General features: G+C 37.5%; 1 protein-coding gene across 1 annotated transcript; it reads left to right on the top strand.

Moving 5' to 3' along the window:
* The first annotated feature begins 346 nt into the window (after positions 1-346).
* Positions 347-15,791, top strand: LOC115629861 (putative metabolite transport protein HI_1104). Its single transcript, XM_030526449.1, has 4 exons — positions 347-664; positions 13,749-14,279; positions 14,344-15,188; positions 15,249-15,791. Exons 2-4 carry the CDS (start codon positions 13,789-13,791, stop codon positions 15,536-15,538), a joined length of 1,626 nt encoding a protein of 541 aa, XP_030382309.1. The 5' UTR covers positions 347-664; positions 13,749-13,788; the 3' UTR covers positions 15,539-15,791.
* The last annotated feature ends 1,945 nt before the right edge of the window (positions 15,792-17,736 follow it).

Genomic DNA, 17,736 nt, shown 5'->3' with positions numbered 1-17,736 from the left:
AAATTAGCCCTGAATAGAAAGTCAAAAAGGAGGCACGGCTTCGATCTTTTTTCGTTGCAGTTAGGCAGATCGCTCCTTTGGTCAATCAGTCGAATAACAAGCCAAACAATAAAGATTCGCAACGCACAGGCGCCATTTTGCTCTCTCCCGTTCTCTCGCTCTGCTGCTCTTTGATTCTCACATTCAGCGCTCAATCATCAAGTTTTCTGCTGTTCTTCGACTCGACTCATTATAATTTGCTGTCGCTGCCACGATCGAAGCGGCAGTGCTTGGGCGGTTTTCCTTTTAAAACCAGCGCTGGTTGAAATCGTGTTTTAGTTCTGTTTGCAAAACGCAGCGAGTTAGATGTGCCAAAAGAAACCTTAGTATCGGTAGAGGCAGTTGGCAGATGGGCAAATTACCCAATTAATTGTCGGTTTTTATTAAATATTTTTTTTACTGCTCAGAAATCGGCGCTGTATTTGTCAATTGATAAGCATTGGCAAATTGAAATTGTGAATAGGCTGAATAATATTTCAAGCTGTTCCTTTTTTAACCTAAAGTGTGTGTCAAGTTCGGTTAATTTTAAAACATTCAAATATCCATTAATTGGAATATATTGGTCGGCGAATATTATTTCAGTGTGCTAACAACCAACGGCAAATTCATCGGCACCGTTTAAGACGTAAGTTTTTACTATCGGTTTCTTTAGGAAGAAGGGCTAAGAAGAAAGTTTACAAGACTTACCTATACATATGTATATGTGTGTATATACATAAATAAATACATACATACATACATTACCTATGTAAGTGGTAGGAGTGAGGGGACTCTCATAGATACAACATACACACAAATTTCTAGATGGCAACAAAAATTACTTAACCGTCTGCCAGAGCGTGTTGGCGCTGTTCAGTATTTGCCGTTCGAGACCGTCAAACAAACAAATTAGTGAAAATGATAATATTGAATGATGCTTCAAAACGCTATTACTGACTTAAAACAAAGCAAAATTCAACTACTAACTTATTGCTCGCAGCCACGCTAGGTTTAGTATCTTATCAGCGTGCGGAACCAGAAATCGAGAGCAAAATGAAACTAAAACCAAAACTTGCACCAGGAAAAAAGAAAAACAACCAAACTATTGCCAAATAGACAGGGAGTTGAAACTAAGGTCTGTTGGTGAGCGTAGGTCTATGGCAATATCACTTATAACATTTAGCTATTACTTGTAGTATATGCGATAATCGCAGTGGGCGTCTGACCAACAGTCACGAACCTATCTCAGTTAAGTAACTAACACTGTAGCCAACACACACTGCGATTTATTACTACAGTGCTACTGCATATCTCTGACAACACATTCTTTACACATCCCATCATACAAAGTCTTTTAGATTGCAAGATATACATATATATATATATATATATATATATATATATATATATATATATATATATATATATATATATATATATATATATATATATGTATATGTATATCTTTTATATATATATATATATATATATATATATATATATATATAACATAACATATAACAGCTAGAATAACCAAAGTTGGTATCCAGGTATCCTAGGTCCGAGAAAGGACGAGTTTATTATACCTTGTACCCAAAGGGTACAAGGGTATATTAGTTTTGTGCGAGTGCACATGGAACACACAGAAGGAGGCTTGGTAGACCCCACAAAGTATATATATTCTTGATCAGCATGACAAGCCGAGTCGATATAGCCATGTCCGTCTGTCCGTCTGTGTGTCCGTCTGTCTGTATGAACGCAAGGATCTCCGAAAGTATAAGAGCTAGAATAACCAAACTTGGTATACAGATTCTCCTGAGCCCGAAAAAAGGACGAGTTTGTTCATTTTTTCTGATCCACCCCCCCACTCCCCCCCTATTAACGATTTTCTATAACTCCCGTAATTTGAACTAAAATTTGGTAGTCACATTAGGTTAGTAATTATATATCCGTATACCAAGTTTCATTATGATAGAATGATCGGAAAGAAAGTTATAGCCATATAACCAGGCCCAATGCACACATACATACATATGTACAAGTACACAAGCACGCATAAGGCACGATTCTGATGTAAATGTAAATGTATGTATGCATGCATGGACTATTTTATATTTAATTTAGTTAATTAATTAAATTAATTTGGTTAATTAATTAAATTAAATTAATTTATTAATTTAATTACTTTTTTGTGGGGTGGTACAGGGTATTTAAGAATTGAGCCTGCTCGACTTTAGCATTCCTTTCTTGTTATACCCTGTACCCGTAGGGTAAACAGGGTATATTAGGTTTGTGCAAAGTATGTAACATACAGAAGGAAGCATCTCCGACCCCATAAAGTATATATATTCTTGATCAGCATGACGAGAGAAATCGATCTAGACATGTCCGTCCGTCTGTCCGTCCGTCTGTCCGTCCGTCTGGATGAACGCGAGGATCTCAGAAACTATAAAAGCTAGAATAACCAAAGTTGGCATCCAGATTCTCCTAGGTCCGAGTAAGGACGAGTTTATTTTTTTTTTTTTAATTTTCCCCCCCTTCCCCCGCTACAGAATTTCGTCAATAGCGTCCACATTTCAAATGCTACCTAAACCAAACTTTGCACACATAATTTATATATAATTGTCTACTGTTGTTCAAAATTTTATTCAATTCGGTCAATTCTAAGAAAAGTTATTAGCGAAACAAATTCTCGCCAGTACAACCCCCACAAACTGCAGCAACAAGTTCGCTCTTCTTCTTCCTCTTTTTGTTGCTGCTATGGGCGCATATAACTCAGTGACGGAAGTTTACCTGGGTACAGGGTATTACACTGTCGGGCTTGCTCGACTGTAGCGTTCTCTCTTGTTTTTTTTTTAAATTTTCCCCCGCTACAGAAATTTGTCAATAACGTCCATATTTCAAATACTACCTAAACCAAACATAATTAATATATAATGATCTACTGTTGTTTAAAATTGTATCCCATTTGGTCAATTCTAAGAAAAGTTATTAGCGAAACAAATTCTCTCCAGTGCAACCTCCCCAAACTGCAGCAACAAGTTCGCTCTTCTTCTTCCTCTTTGTGCTTCTGCTATGGGCGCATATACCTCTGTGTCGGAAGTGCATCTGGGTACAGGGTATTTCACTGTCGGGCTGTCGGGCCGACTGTATCGTTCTCTCTTGGTTGTATTTTGTGGATGACAGAAATACAGTTCAAATCATATACTTGTATGTCCTTTCTGTGTAAATAACAGCTTCTACTTGACATATTATCTCACCATGCTGATCATATATGTACCTATCAAATATCTTCCACTATACATAGTTCTTCATGGATGTTACAGGCCTTACACTTTGTACCCTTCACTGAAAAGTGTAACGGTAAACCTAGGTACGTAAATCTTCCGATTGAAACAGTTAGGGCAAAATTAAGTCAAAAAGATATTTCTACATTGGTCAGGATCTGACTCGCTAGCTCTCTGGTTGGCACAGGGTATATAATATTAAGAAATTTAACGTTTTGCCGATTAAAACCAAATTGCCTTCCCTATGCCATATGGGAACCACTTGATCTATGAACACATTCTCGTGTTTTATATATACATATGTATAGTGTAAAGCTAGACACATGCATATATAGATATTTGCAAAAATGCCTTTTACTTACGTTCACTGTGGATCATTAAAGTGCTGCACTATGTCATTAATATTAATTGATAGCACCTTCTAAAACCTGGACTTATTATTTCTAAGCAGCGACTCTAATTTTCCCCATACTAATTATGTAATTAGCAATTAGCGTAGATCGAACATCTGGCGTATATGAAATGTATATATTCTGCGTACTTGTATGGATCATTCAGGCCCTGCCACCACCACCATTATGAGACTCGAGCTGCGCTTTATGTAGTTTTAATCTCGTTTGTCCGCAATAACGTGTAGAATTATTTAGTATACATTTTAGATATATGTACATATATAGTATGTACATTTATTGAATTGACAACAATTGAAGTCGCATGTCTTCATCCAATAGCGGGCGATTTGCATTTGTCAAGCAATACTTAGCAATCAACCCGTAAATCGGGTTTTTCAGCCAGCCAGGCAGATAGGCAACAGAGCAAATTGCACGTTTGTAGTACGATTTTAATATAGTTCTATAATGGTACGACTGGCCAAGCCAATATAGTTGACTGGCACCTGACGATAGCTGCTTAGATGCCGATGCCGCTGTTTGCCCTTTTTTGTGTCCGCCAACTGGTTATTCAAGTGCGGTTCTGTTTAGACTTTATAGCCAAGTCGGCCGTATTCGCTTTTTTTCTTCGTATAAGTTTTCACATACAAGTAAGTATATACAATATTTGGATGAGTACGTAAATCATGATGTATGCATACAGTTTCGTCACGACATTGCCACGTGTCCACGATTATTTTTTTAAGAACACCCGCCCACCACGTTAAATGATCGATGACCGTAATGCCGTAAATGCATTTGAGATTGATGCGCAATTGATCTAGGATATTAGTTTCTGATAACTGGAGCGTATGCCCCGACTCGAATGCAATTTGTATCAGTATCGTATAAATTTCCGAAAAATGGATTAACTAGTCCTGAAGCAAAGAAAAGAAGAAGGAAAGTGATTCCGCACCTAATTGCGAAAAATTTAAATTTTAAAAATTACGAGATAATGGAAAATCGTGCATAGCGGGTGTATCAGAAAAAATCATAAGCTCATCCTTTCTCGAATTTAGGACAATCTGGATACCAAATTATGTTATTTCAGCTCATATACTTTTTGAGATCCTTGCGTTCATACAGACAGCCAGGCAAGCGGACAGATGGACATTTTTTATATGGATTCCACTTGTTATCCTGACCAATGATTTTATATACTTTGTGGGGTTTTCCTCGCCTTCTTACATGTACACTCGCACAAAACTAATATACCCTTTTACCCTTTAGGTACAGGGTATAATGGCTTGTCAGAAGTTCTGTATGACGTTTAGATTTGCTAGCAAGGCATATAAGTAAGGCTGGTAAATTTTCAACAAGATATCGAGATCGAAATAAATCAGATTATTACCCAGGAGTGACACTGTGACGGTCACCCTCCAAGTAGCTCACTAAATGTATGCTAATTCGTTCTATTATCAACACCCAGTACCAGCCGTTAGTTATCTTGGCAGGTTGGCCGTCGCGTTAATTAATAAACATTTATGCACAATTTAGCAAGAACACAGTCAAAGAGTCTTTGCTAACCATGAGAAAATTGGCAATGCGCTGTCGAACACCGGTCGACTAAAGTGGCCAACGCGATAACCCCCGCACCCCATTGTCATCATCATCATCATCATCATCATCATCATCAGCATTACCACCTGGTCACTGAAAAATGCTGGCAATATCTGTAAATGCATAGCTTTTATTGTTTCTGTTTGTTGTCTGTTGTTCACTGCTTGCATTTGCATATGGCAGCGGTGTCGCATTGCCTTACTCTAAGTCTGCATCATCGTCGCGCCGTATGCAAGCGTGCCACCGCCCCCTACTTCACCTTTGCCATAATTACGTTGCACTGAGACAGCTATGTATGTACATATGTATATATGTAAGTAGGTAAAGCAGCCGGCGCGCCGGTTAACCTTGACTGCGGTTATAATTCAATAACAACGGCAACTGAGAACGGGGCGGGGAATCCATGATGAACCACATTTATAAAACCAAATTCGTGTTGTCTTGGGACTAGGAGAGTCTACATACTAAGATTGATAATTGTTTCCGATATTCAAGCGTTCATCCACGCTTGGGTAAGGCAAGGAAGGAAAGCTAAGTCTCCTTAATCCCCTGAATCTCCATCAATGTAAACAAGAGTACCCATGTAAACTTCCGTCACTGAGTTATATGCGCATAGCAGCAGCAAAAAGAGGAAGAAGAAGAGCGAACTTGTTACTGCAGTTTGGTGGGGTTGTACTGGCGAGAATTTGTTTTGCTAATAACTTTTCTTAGAATTGACCGAATTAAATAAACAACAACAGTAGACAATTATATATAAGTTATAAGTTTGGTTTAGGTAGCATTTGAAATGTGGACGCTATTGACGAAATTCTGTAGCGGGGGAAGGGGGGGAAAATTCCAAAAAATAAAATAAACTCGTCCTTACTCGGACCTAGGAGAATCTGGATGCCAACTTTGGTTATTCTAGCTTTTATAGTTTCTGAGATCCTCGCGTTCATCCAGACGGACAGACGGACGGACATGTCTAGATCGATTTCTCTCGTCATGCTGATCAAGAATATATATACTTTATGGGGTCGGAGATGCTTCCTTCTGTATGTTACATACTTTGCACAAACCTAATATACCCTTTTTACCCTACTGGTACATGGTATAAAAATAACCAAAAACTATAACACAAGCATAACAAGTCGAGTCGATCATTTATTTGGGATTTTTTTCCGAACCGATTCCGCCCAATGCACTATGGTCCCACAGCGGCATAAAATCGAACAATTTATGAAAATATATTTGGATATAAATACAGTTTCAATAAATAGGCACCCCAATCAAAACCCTTTTTTTTGAGCTTTATCGCAACCCTGTTAATTTGGCACGCTCATGAACTTAGCGGATCGATGACAGCCCTGCATTTGCAAATTGGACGAAAGTTTTTGCCAACTTTCGCTTATTATAAAAGTGGTTCTATTTGTTTAAAAATCTATATATATAAAACAGTTTGTCCTGACTGACTGATTGGTGATCAACGCACAGTCTACAGCTTTCATCTGATTAACTTCAATCTTAGTTTGTATACTCTCAGAAGATTCCAAGAAAAACTGTATACTTGGATTTTTGATATTTTTTTTGGGGCCTAAAATATGGAAGTTTTCCTGTAAAAAAATGTTGGGGCACAAAAGCAAACCGCGTCAACAGCCCACAGCCTACACGGTAAAAGCTAGGATGCTGAAATTTGGGCTCAAGTATCCTATCATGGTGTAGATGCGCACTAAGAAGGGATTTTGGAAAATTCGAGCTCCAAAGGGGGGAAAACGAGCTCCAAAGTTTGTTTGAAAAATCCGCATTTTTTAGCCGATCGACATAAAACTTGGTTTCTAAAATCAATAAAAGAATACAAAGAAAACTGCGTACTCGGTTTTTTAAATTTTTAGTTGGAGCTTGAATTATTGGGTTTTTCTTGGGGCACAAAAGGAAACCGCGTTAACAGCCCATAGCCCAAACGATAAAAGCTAGGATGCTGAAATTTGGGCTCAAGTATGCTATCATGGTGTAGATGCGCACTAAGAAGGGATTTTGGAAAATTCGAGCTCCAAAGAGGGGAAAACGAGCTCCAAAGTTTGTTTGAAAAATCCGCATTTTTCAACCGATCGACATAAAACTTAGTTTCTAAAATCAATTAAAGAATAGATTTTCGAAATTTGTGTTGGAGCTTGAATTATTGGGGTTTTAATATTTATTCACTATTTCAAATGAAAAGTTTCTGTTATAAATTTAGTCCGATCGATCGGGTAATGTAATCTACGTAACTAAATCTACAACTTTGCATTCAAGGATTTTCAAAATATGCATTTTACAAAAGCAGGGAGAACAAACAATACAAAATATCAAACAGTTGGGGACAACTAAGTATACATACACACACACACATGCAAGCAGCTGTTCGTGTAGTTGCGTGCAAATGATTGAAATAGCCAAAGCAAAATGTGAGACACTAATGTGTGAATGTCCATAGATACATATGTATGTATGTGCACATCTATGTATGTACATATGTATCTACATATGTATGTGTGTATGTACATTCGTCTTGCACTGACAGAGCAAGAAATGTTAATTAATTGAAAATTATATAACATTTTTTAAAGTAATTTTTTCTTTGTTTAGTGCATTTGGCATTAGGGTTTTCATTAATACCTTTATGCAGCAACAACAAATATCAAATAGTTGGGGATATCACATACACACACTCACACACACAACAAGCAACAGTTCGTGTCTATGTGTGCGGTTCTCTACGTACGGTTGAAAAAGTAAAGAGAAACATATGTACATACATATGTATGTCTGTGTATTAATATAGTATGTATGTATTCGTATTCGTATTAATGTATACATTGGGCAATTGAACACAGTTGTTTGATTGTAAAAAAAATAATGCTCTAAAAACAACAACAACTGCAAGTCATTGGCTCGCTCTTCTTCTTTCGTTGTGACCATTTAATGTTAATTGCAAAGGGAAAACGCCAAAAGTTTACAGTTACCGTCGCTAGGCAACGACTGCGTAAGCGATAGTAAAGCAGAAACCGAATAACGGAGCTACGCATATTCTGCTTCGCATTGCGGGCAGATGTATGTGTGTATATGATGTGTTCTTATTGTTCTCAATAAATAATTAGATTTTATTATTTAAATATTCTGCCTTTTGCCTTCTAACTTCGATATTTTGATGGTATCGGTGGCTTCAACTATCGAAAGTTTTACTCTAGCAAATTGAGATGAGAATTGTCAGTGCTTTTTGATCGTGGCACATCGCTGCACGGCATTGGCACGAGTGCCGTGTTTCATATTCCGAGTTTGTGCTTGACCGTATTGACTCAATATGGCACGAAAAGACCCAAATGTGAATTTAAAATTAGGATATACCCTTATAATTATTCCCCTTTTTTGCACATAGTCTATCTTAAAACGTTGCGTTATCTCTATATATAAAACAGTTTGTCCTGACTAATTGGTGATCAACGCACAGCCCAAACGGTAAAAGGTGAAATTTGGACTCAAGTATCCTTTCATAGTATCCATCATAGTGTAGGAGCACACTTAGAAAATTCTAGCTCCAAAAGGGGGGAAAACGAGCTTTAAAAAATATTAGGTATAGTGGTCATGTTCGTTTAACGAAATAGTTTGGCAAGAACAAAAATGTAACGGACTACTGAACAATTTTTTGTCAAGAACAGAAAATGTTCATTTCAATACCTTAAGTGCCTTCCTACTGGTAACTTATAAGGTGAAAACATATGGGTAGGTTATGCACACAGAAAATAAATACAATTGGAAACATTATATTGAGCCGGGTTAAGGCGGGCAATACCTGCTAGTAAAAGTATAAGTATGGAAAGCAAAGATCAAGGTAGAATCAATTTCTAAGCCATATCGTGACGTCATTGTATGTGTGTTCGCGTTATCCAGTATTTTGTGTGTGTCTATTTAGTAGGAATCTAAAACAAAAGTAATTGTGTTTTGTTGAGTATTACTTTCGCACAGCGCGTGGAGATAACAATGTCAATGTCTTAACAAAAGTACACAGATTCATAATGTATAAGTCTCCTTTGCCCGTTTTCGAAAAAATCGCTTTCATTGCAGAAAACTCGTGTTTGGGTACGTAGAAGTTTTTGACATTTAGAGCACCAATATAGACTCAGCAAACGAATTTAAGCAGTATATATTGCAGCAAATTAAAGTAAAAGTCGTAGATGAACATAAAACTATGTTGATATCGGAAAAAGTAAAAGCCTTCGCTAATTATATTAAAAACCACAAGCCGAGTTGTAATGAAACTCTATAGAAATAAAAAAAAACACACGAATTGTTTTGCTTTTAACAAAACTTCCGGAACTAAGTTATATGCGTCCCTAGCGGAAGCAAAAGGAAGAAGAATGAACTTGATGCTGCGGCTTGTGGGCGTAGTACCGAAGTGAAATTGTTTCGCTATTAACTTTTCTATAAATTGATCGATTTAGATAGGCCTTTCACCCTTTGGGTACAGGCTATAAAAACACAATACAAGAGCCAAAAAATCTTGTCCCAATTTAAGTGCATGGCAATGTACATACATACATACATACATATGTAAGTATGTATATACCAGTGTAGCCTAGCTTGCGGTTTGTTCTTGGTAAAATCTTGTCACGAACATTAGCCGAGTCTGTACCCTTCTATCATGACAGGCCTGTACTTGAGAGTAATCGGCCAGTATTATTGGGCGTTATTTATGTGTTTGTCATTGTTGCATGGCCACTCCATTCACTCATGATTAAGCTCAGAGAAGCACGAGAAATAACCTGTTTTACACATCATTTCAAGTTCATGGGCTATAGGTTTGTTAGTTTTTCGGCTAGAGAAACTTCAACGATTTTAAATTACAAGTACAAATTATAAGATTTTAAATTACGCGTATGTTAATTTGCTACGCCCTAAGAAATTGCTTTTTTTTCTGGTAAATATTATTTTGTATACGTTGCCGAGTCGTTAAGTTCTAAGTACATTCAATATAAACGACAACTTCGACGCTTTTTGCACTTTAGATACTATGTACATATACTATATATCATAAAGTTGGAATGGTCATGTTTCGGCAATCTACACTCTCTCTTCCACAACTTAACAATAGTCTTAAATACCTGGCACAATTTCCACAAAAACAAACAAGAGAGAACGCTACAGTCGAGCAAGCTCGACAGTGAAATACCCTGTACCCACTCCCACAAAAAAGAAAACAATTTTTATACCCTGTACCCAAAGGGTACAAGGGTATATTAGTTTTGTGCGAGTGCACATGGAACACACAGAAGGAGGCTTGGTAGACCCCACAAAGTATATATATTCTTGATCAGCATGACAAGCCGAGTCGATATAGCCATGTCCGTCTGTCCGTCTGTCTGTCTGTCTGTCTGTATGAACGCAAGGATCTCCGAAAGTATAAGAGCTAGAATAACCAAACTTGGTATACAGATTCTCCTGAGACCGAGAAAGGACGAGTTTGTTCATTTTTTCTGATCCACCCCCCCACTCCCCCCCTATTACCGATTTTCTATAACTCCCGTAATTCTTGGAATTTTGAACTAAAATTTGATAGTTACATTAGATTAGTAATTATATATCCGTATACCAAGTTTCATTATGATAGAATGATCGGAAAGAAAGTTATAGCCATATAACCAGGCCCAATGCACACATACATACATATGTACAAGTACACAAACACGCATAAGGCACGATTCTGATATAAATGTAAATGTATGTATGCATGCATGGAATATTTTATATTTAATTAATTAATATTTAGTTAATTAATTAAATTAATTTAGTTAATTAATTAAATTAAATTAATTAATTAATTTAATTACTTTTTTGTGGGGTGGTACAGGGTATTTAAGAGTTGAGCCTGCTCGACTTTAGCATTCCTTTCTTGTTTTTATACTCTGTACATGAAATGTGCAAGAGTATATTAGGTTTGCGCAAGGTGAAAAATGTAACAGGAAGAAGGAGGCGTGGCAGGCCCCACAAAGTATATATATTCTTGATCAGCATGACAAGACGAGTCGATTTAGCCCTGTCTGTCTGTCTGTCCGTCCGTATGATCACCTAGATCTCAGAGACTATAAGAGATAGAGCGTTATGTGTGTATTCTATACGAGTTTGTTTTATTTTTTTGATTTCCCCCCCCCCCCCACTTCCCCCCTATGGGGGTTTTCCCGATTTTCCATTCGTATAATCGCCTATATCTCGGAGACTATAAGACCTAGGAACACCAAATTTTAGTCCCAGATGTCTTGTGCGAATACGCAGAAAATGTTTATTTTGGAATTTCCCTCCCTCCCTCGCAATCCATAACTCCTTTAATTCTTAGAACTTCGAACTAAAATTTTGTTGGTTATTATGTGTCCTTATGCCACGGCTAAATAGAAAAGAGAAACTTGAACGATTTTAAATTACAAGTACAAATTATAAGATTTTAAATTACGCGTATGTTAATAGACTATGATAGACCGATTTAACAAGATGTTATAGCCATAAATATATTTGCTGCTGCAGCGCTGCTCAAGAAAACAAATATTCTGAGTGCATTATATCACAAGTTTAATTATTATTTTCTGCCACTCTCGTTTATTTACATATATATATATATATATATATATATATTATATATATATTATTCTATCCGTGAACCTTTGAAGCTTGGAAATTGAATAAACTACTCCAAACTACTCTCTGAAATGGCCCGACACGAGCATCCGCATACTTGGCTGCTTCAAGCCGCATATTCTATAGATACCAACGTATCTGGATAACACGTTTCATTAGACACTTGTCAGACTTCGAATTGTGCTGTTTTGTTTTTGGTTACGAGCATTTCCTTGCACTAATGATCGGAGCTTTTATTTATTTCAGCAATTCTTGACGTTGACCTTGCTTGTCAACAAAATTTTTAAAATGGCAAAATCCAAAAAACCCGAAAGTAAACAGAACAGTGTACATATTGTTTGTTTTACAACAACAACGACAATTGAGCAAAACATAAAAAGTAAATTAACTTGATTGATTATAGAAATGCCGTGGTCGAGGAGGTAGGCGAGGGCCGTTGCTACAGCTGCGAGGGTCGATCAGAGCTAGACAACCAGAATTTGTATACTGTTTGTTTTACAGCAGTTTGCACGATTGAGCTTCGCTTTCAAACTGTATCAAGAAATTGTTATAGGCCTACAAATGAGTTTTTGGTTCAGTTGAAGTCGGCTTTAAAAAACCCAATATTTGAACTCAACAACTATTCGACATGATGGAAATGAAATCTATTATGAAGTTATTATTATTATGTACTTATTTTATACCCTGTACCCAAAGGGTACAAGGGTATATTAGTTTTGTGCGAGTGCACATGGAACACACACAAGGAGGCTTGGTAGACCCCACAAAGTATATATATTCTTGATCAGCATGACAAGCCGAGTCGATATAGCCATGTCCGTCTGTCTGTATGAATGCAAGGATCTCCGAAAGTATAAGAGCTAGAATAACCAAACTTGGTATACAGATTCTCCTGAGACCGAGAAAGGACGAGTTTATTCATTTTTTGTGATCCAACCCCCCACTCCCCCCTATTAACGATTTTCTATAACTCCCGTAATCCTTGGAATTTTTAACTAAAATTTGTCACATTAGGTTAGTGAAAATACCAAGTTTCATTATGATAGAATGATCGGAAAGAAAGTTATAGCCATATAACCAGGCCCAATGCACACATACATACATATGTACACAAACACGCATAAGGCACGATTCTGATGTAAATGTATGTATGCATGCATGGAATATTTTATATTTAATTTAGTTAATTAATTAAATTAATTTTGTTAATTAATTTAATTAAATTAATTAATTAATTTAATTACTTTTTTGTGGGCGGTACAGGGTATTTAAGAATTGAGCCTGCTCGACTTTAGCATTCCTTTCTTGTTTTTATACTCTGTACATAAAATGTACAAGAGTATAGTATAGGTATTAGGTATGCGCGAGCTGAAAAATGTAATAGGCATGCTTCCTTCTTCCTGGTACATGCTTTGTTTAATAATAATACCCTTTTTACATCTCGGGTATATGGTACAAAAATAGAAAATTTTCTCAATTTAAGAACGTTTTTACCCTTGGTGCATTTTTCTACAATCAAGAAAACAAATATTCTGATTGCATTATATCACAAGTTTAATTATTATTTTCTGCCACGCTCGTTTATTTACATTTCGCATCGGCTACAAATTAAAAATGTTGATGCAGCTTCGTATTTTCCTCTTGAGACAACATGCAGTCATGTTTTATTTACTTTCCAACGGCACAAAGTGCGTACTCGTACATATACATAAGTGGATACTTATCATCTTGTAAACGGCGGGCGATATGCATTACAAATGAAGTGTCCGGCATACAATAAATTAAATCCCGTTCCTTCTTTTTATAATTGCAGTTTTTCCCCCACCAACTGCCTTAATTTAAATCACTTCAGGATGATACCGCTTCTGAAGAAGATCAGTGGCTTTTACAACTCCTACGTGCTGGGCATTCTAACAATTGGATACATACTGGGCGAGTTGGGACACTACCTGATTGGCGTGACCTCAAAACAGACTGCAATTGAGCTGGACTATGGTGACCATGCATGCCAACAGAACAACACCATGTTTAATCGGCACGAGCTACCCACGCAGTGCGCAGATGTGGCCAACGAAAGTAGCTGCTATGCCTTGGATATAAACAGCACTGGTTATTGCGAGTGGAACTACAATGGCCTGGGCATCGACTACCAAATCCTGGCGGGGCCCACTTTCATACTTGTATTCACAATTGCAGGTGTCTTTATGGGCTTCGCGGCAGACAAATACAATCGTGTCAAGATGCTGACTGTGTGCACGGTAATATTTGGCATAGCCATCATACTGCAAGGCACAGTGAAAGAGTACTGGCAGCTGGTCCTGCTGCGCATGGTCATGGCCGCGGGGTGAGTACATTGGATCAATTGTTGAGTCTATTAATCTCTAATCTGTCGCCTTTATCAAGTACAGCGAATCTGGATGTAATCCTCTGGCAACAGGCATTATGTCAGACATCTTTCCGGAAGACAAGCGTGCTCTAGTTATGGCAATTTTTAACTGGGGAATATACGGTGGTTATGGCATTGCCTTTCCCGTGGGTCGTTACATTACTAAGCTGAACTTTTGGAATCTCGGGTGGCGTGTTTGCTATCTTGGTGCCGGTGTACTAACCATCATTGTGGCTGCTCTCACCGGCGCTACTCTTAAGGAGCCAGAACGTAAGTCCATTGGTGAAGGTGATCATCAAACAGCCAGTGGAAAACCCATTTCGCTTTGGAAAGTTATTAAAAATCCAGCAATGATCATGCTGATGATTGCGGCCTCGATACGTCATTGCGGGGGCATGACATTTGCCTACAACGCTGACCTTTACTATAACACCTACTTTCCTGAAGTAGATCTGGGCTGGTGGTTATTCGGCGTAACCATTGGTATTGGTAGTGTAGGTGTCGTGGTCGGTGGCATAGTATCGGACAAGATTGTTGCCAAAATGGGCATACGCTCGCGTGCATTTGTCTTGGCTGTAAGCCAGCTGATTGCAACACTGCCGGCCTTCGGCTCAGTGTACTTTGATCCAATGTGGGCCATGATCACACTAGGCCTGAGCTACTTCTTCGCTGAAATGTGGTTCGGCATAGTATTCGCTATTGTTGTCGAGATCGTACCGTTGCGTGTCCGCTCCTCGACCATTGGCGTGTTTTTGTTTGTCATGAACAACTTTGGCGGCAATTTGCCAATTTTGGTGGATCCGGTGGCCAAAGTTTTAGGCTACCGTGGCTCGATTATGATTTTCTATGCAGGCTTTTATGGCATCAGTAAGTAAAGCTTTCTTATTTATGTTGCGTATCCTGATAATACTATTTATATTTCTATAGGCTCAGTGCTCTTCTTCATCACCTGCTTCTTGCTTGAGGGCAAAGCCGATGGTACTAACCAGGAGACACAAAAGGGCGATCTAGATGACGTTGACAACGCTCGTCGTACGCTTGGGCATGACAATGCTGTATTCACCGTCGATGAGTCACTTCCCTCCAATGGGCGGCCAGCCATGCTTCCTCAGCACCTGCAAATGTCGAACAATGGATACGATAAGTCGCAACAAATGTTGCGTCACAATATTAGCAATGTTGCAATGAGCCCACAACACGAGAGTAGCAGACTGTAGTAATATATCGCGGGTAGGCCAACGTCAAAAAATCCAATCATATACATATGTATAGCATACTTAAGGATTTGCATATATATTTTTTTTACTATTTTCTAAATTAAGTTTTAAGCAACATATCTGTAATGGCCCAAAATGCTTCATATAATCCTACTTTGTTTAAATATATAAAATTTATATTTTATATACGAGTATACTTATCGGAATATGAAGCCAAACGTAAACTATTATTAAAATTGTTTTGTTAATCAAATTCTTTTTAATTTGTTTAAATACAGTATATTCTTGGAATTTTAATAAGCATAAATAAACTTAATATACATCGAGAAAACTTCAAGATGAGCGCGGCCAAGGCTAGTTGTGACACCCATTCACCATTGGTACTTATGGCAGCTATATAATAAAGTGCACCAATTAATGGATGAAACCTCATTCTATAGTATATGCTGAGGCATCAAAAAAGCTAATAAATACCAAATTTGATTACGATACCATAACAAACTAAAAGGGTTTTAATTGACTGGTATTTTTTAGTAATTGAGGGAGCTTTATGCATAACGATTTACAATGACTTGAGTCGAACAAATGGTCAAAACTTCAAACGTTGAACGAAATTTCTCAATAATTCAGAATACGTTGCGCATTTATGTATTGAAGATCAGCTTAAGACTAACATAAATTGAGCGAACAAGACCGAATGCAACCTCGGTTATATTATGTGATTCTGAAGCATACAAGTACCTGTACCCGTAGGATAAAAAGGGTATACAGTGAAAACTCCCTTAACGGACACCTCTTTTAACCTAACATCGTTTTGGTGTACTTTTTAGAGCAAGTTCGACTCTCTTGTGTGGACACTTCTTGATCGTACGCGGACACTATTTTTCTAGAAATTCGAACTACAGCCTCTCCTGACCGGACGCGAACATCGTGTTAACGGACGCTGACATGCATAAACACATCAAATCTGTCTGTTTGAACGCAAGGATCTCAGAAACTGTAAGAGCTAGAATAACCAAACGTGGTATCCAGATTTTCCTACGTCCAAGAAAGGGCAAGTTTGTTTATATTTCCCGATGCTCCCTCCCCACCACTTCCACACTATTTGTGATTTTCTATAACTCTCGTTATCCTTGGAATTTTAAACTAAAATTTGGTAGACATCCACTTAGTGATTATATATCCGTATCCCTAGTTTCAAAGCAAGAGTGCTTTGACATAATTATGTAATGCACACATACATATGTACAAGTACACAAATACGCATAGACACGATTCTGATGAAAATGTAAATGTATGTATGCATGTATGGAATATTTTATATTTAATTAATTAACTAAAATAATTAAATTTGTTTAATACATTTTTTTGTGGGGTGGTTTAGGGGTTGAGCCTGCTCGACTTTAGCATTCCTTTCTTGTTATACTCTGTACATGGAATGTACAAAAGTATAATAGGTTTGCGGGAGCTACAAAATGTAACAAAATGTTACACAGACACGAATAGACACGCATGCATACACTCACATAGACGCAATTGCTATGTGAATGTGCCATTGTACACCCTTTACATGAGTTCGAATACAGAGAGAGGTAAAATTGTTAAAAAATTTGTTTTTAATTTTCTAAATTTTTTTAATTTCTATAAATATTTTTAGTTACTTGTTTTTATATTGAATAAAGTCAATTTATTTTAATCGCCTAAATTAACAATTAAAACAAGAAAGGAATGCTAAAGTCGAGCAGGCTCAACTCTTAAATACCCTGTACCACCCCACAAAAAAAATGTATTAAAAAAATTAAATTAATTAATTAAATCTGGATCTGATCTCTGTACCTTGCTGAGCAGTGTAAGAGCAGAGCAACCCTATAAAGTGCGATTGCTCGACTGCTAGTCTGATAGATCCAATGTACCACACGGGTTGAGAAACCCCAAAGGTTTCTTGCACGAGTATAGTGCATTTGTGGCTTTCTTAAAGCTTTCAGTAAAGCTTCTTATCCAGATGTTTAGCCTTGCACCTGACTCCATTGAGTTTAGCCAGTTAAAGCTCTGCAATTTTATGTATTTGTGAACAGTACTAGTTCCGTTTTTCTGGGATTCACTCCTAACCGGCATTGTGACGCCCACCTTGAGATTGTTGAAAGAGCTGATTCCACTACGTTGCACAGCGTTTGCGTAAATTCACCACTACAAATTAA

The sequence above is a fragment of the Scaptodrosophila lebanonensis genome, unplaced genomic scaffold (assembly GCF_003285725.1).
Source record: "Scaptodrosophila lebanonensis strain 11010-0011.00,11010-0021.00 unplaced genomic scaffold, SlebRS2 tig00000168-arrow-arrow-pilon, whole genome shotgun sequence".
Lineage (NCBI taxonomy): Eukaryota > Metazoa > Arthropoda > Insecta > Diptera > Drosophilidae > Scaptodrosophila > Scaptodrosophila lebanonensis.
The sequence above is the reverse complement of the archived record's forward strand: the minus strand, read 5'-3'. Positions and strand labels throughout refer to the sequence as shown.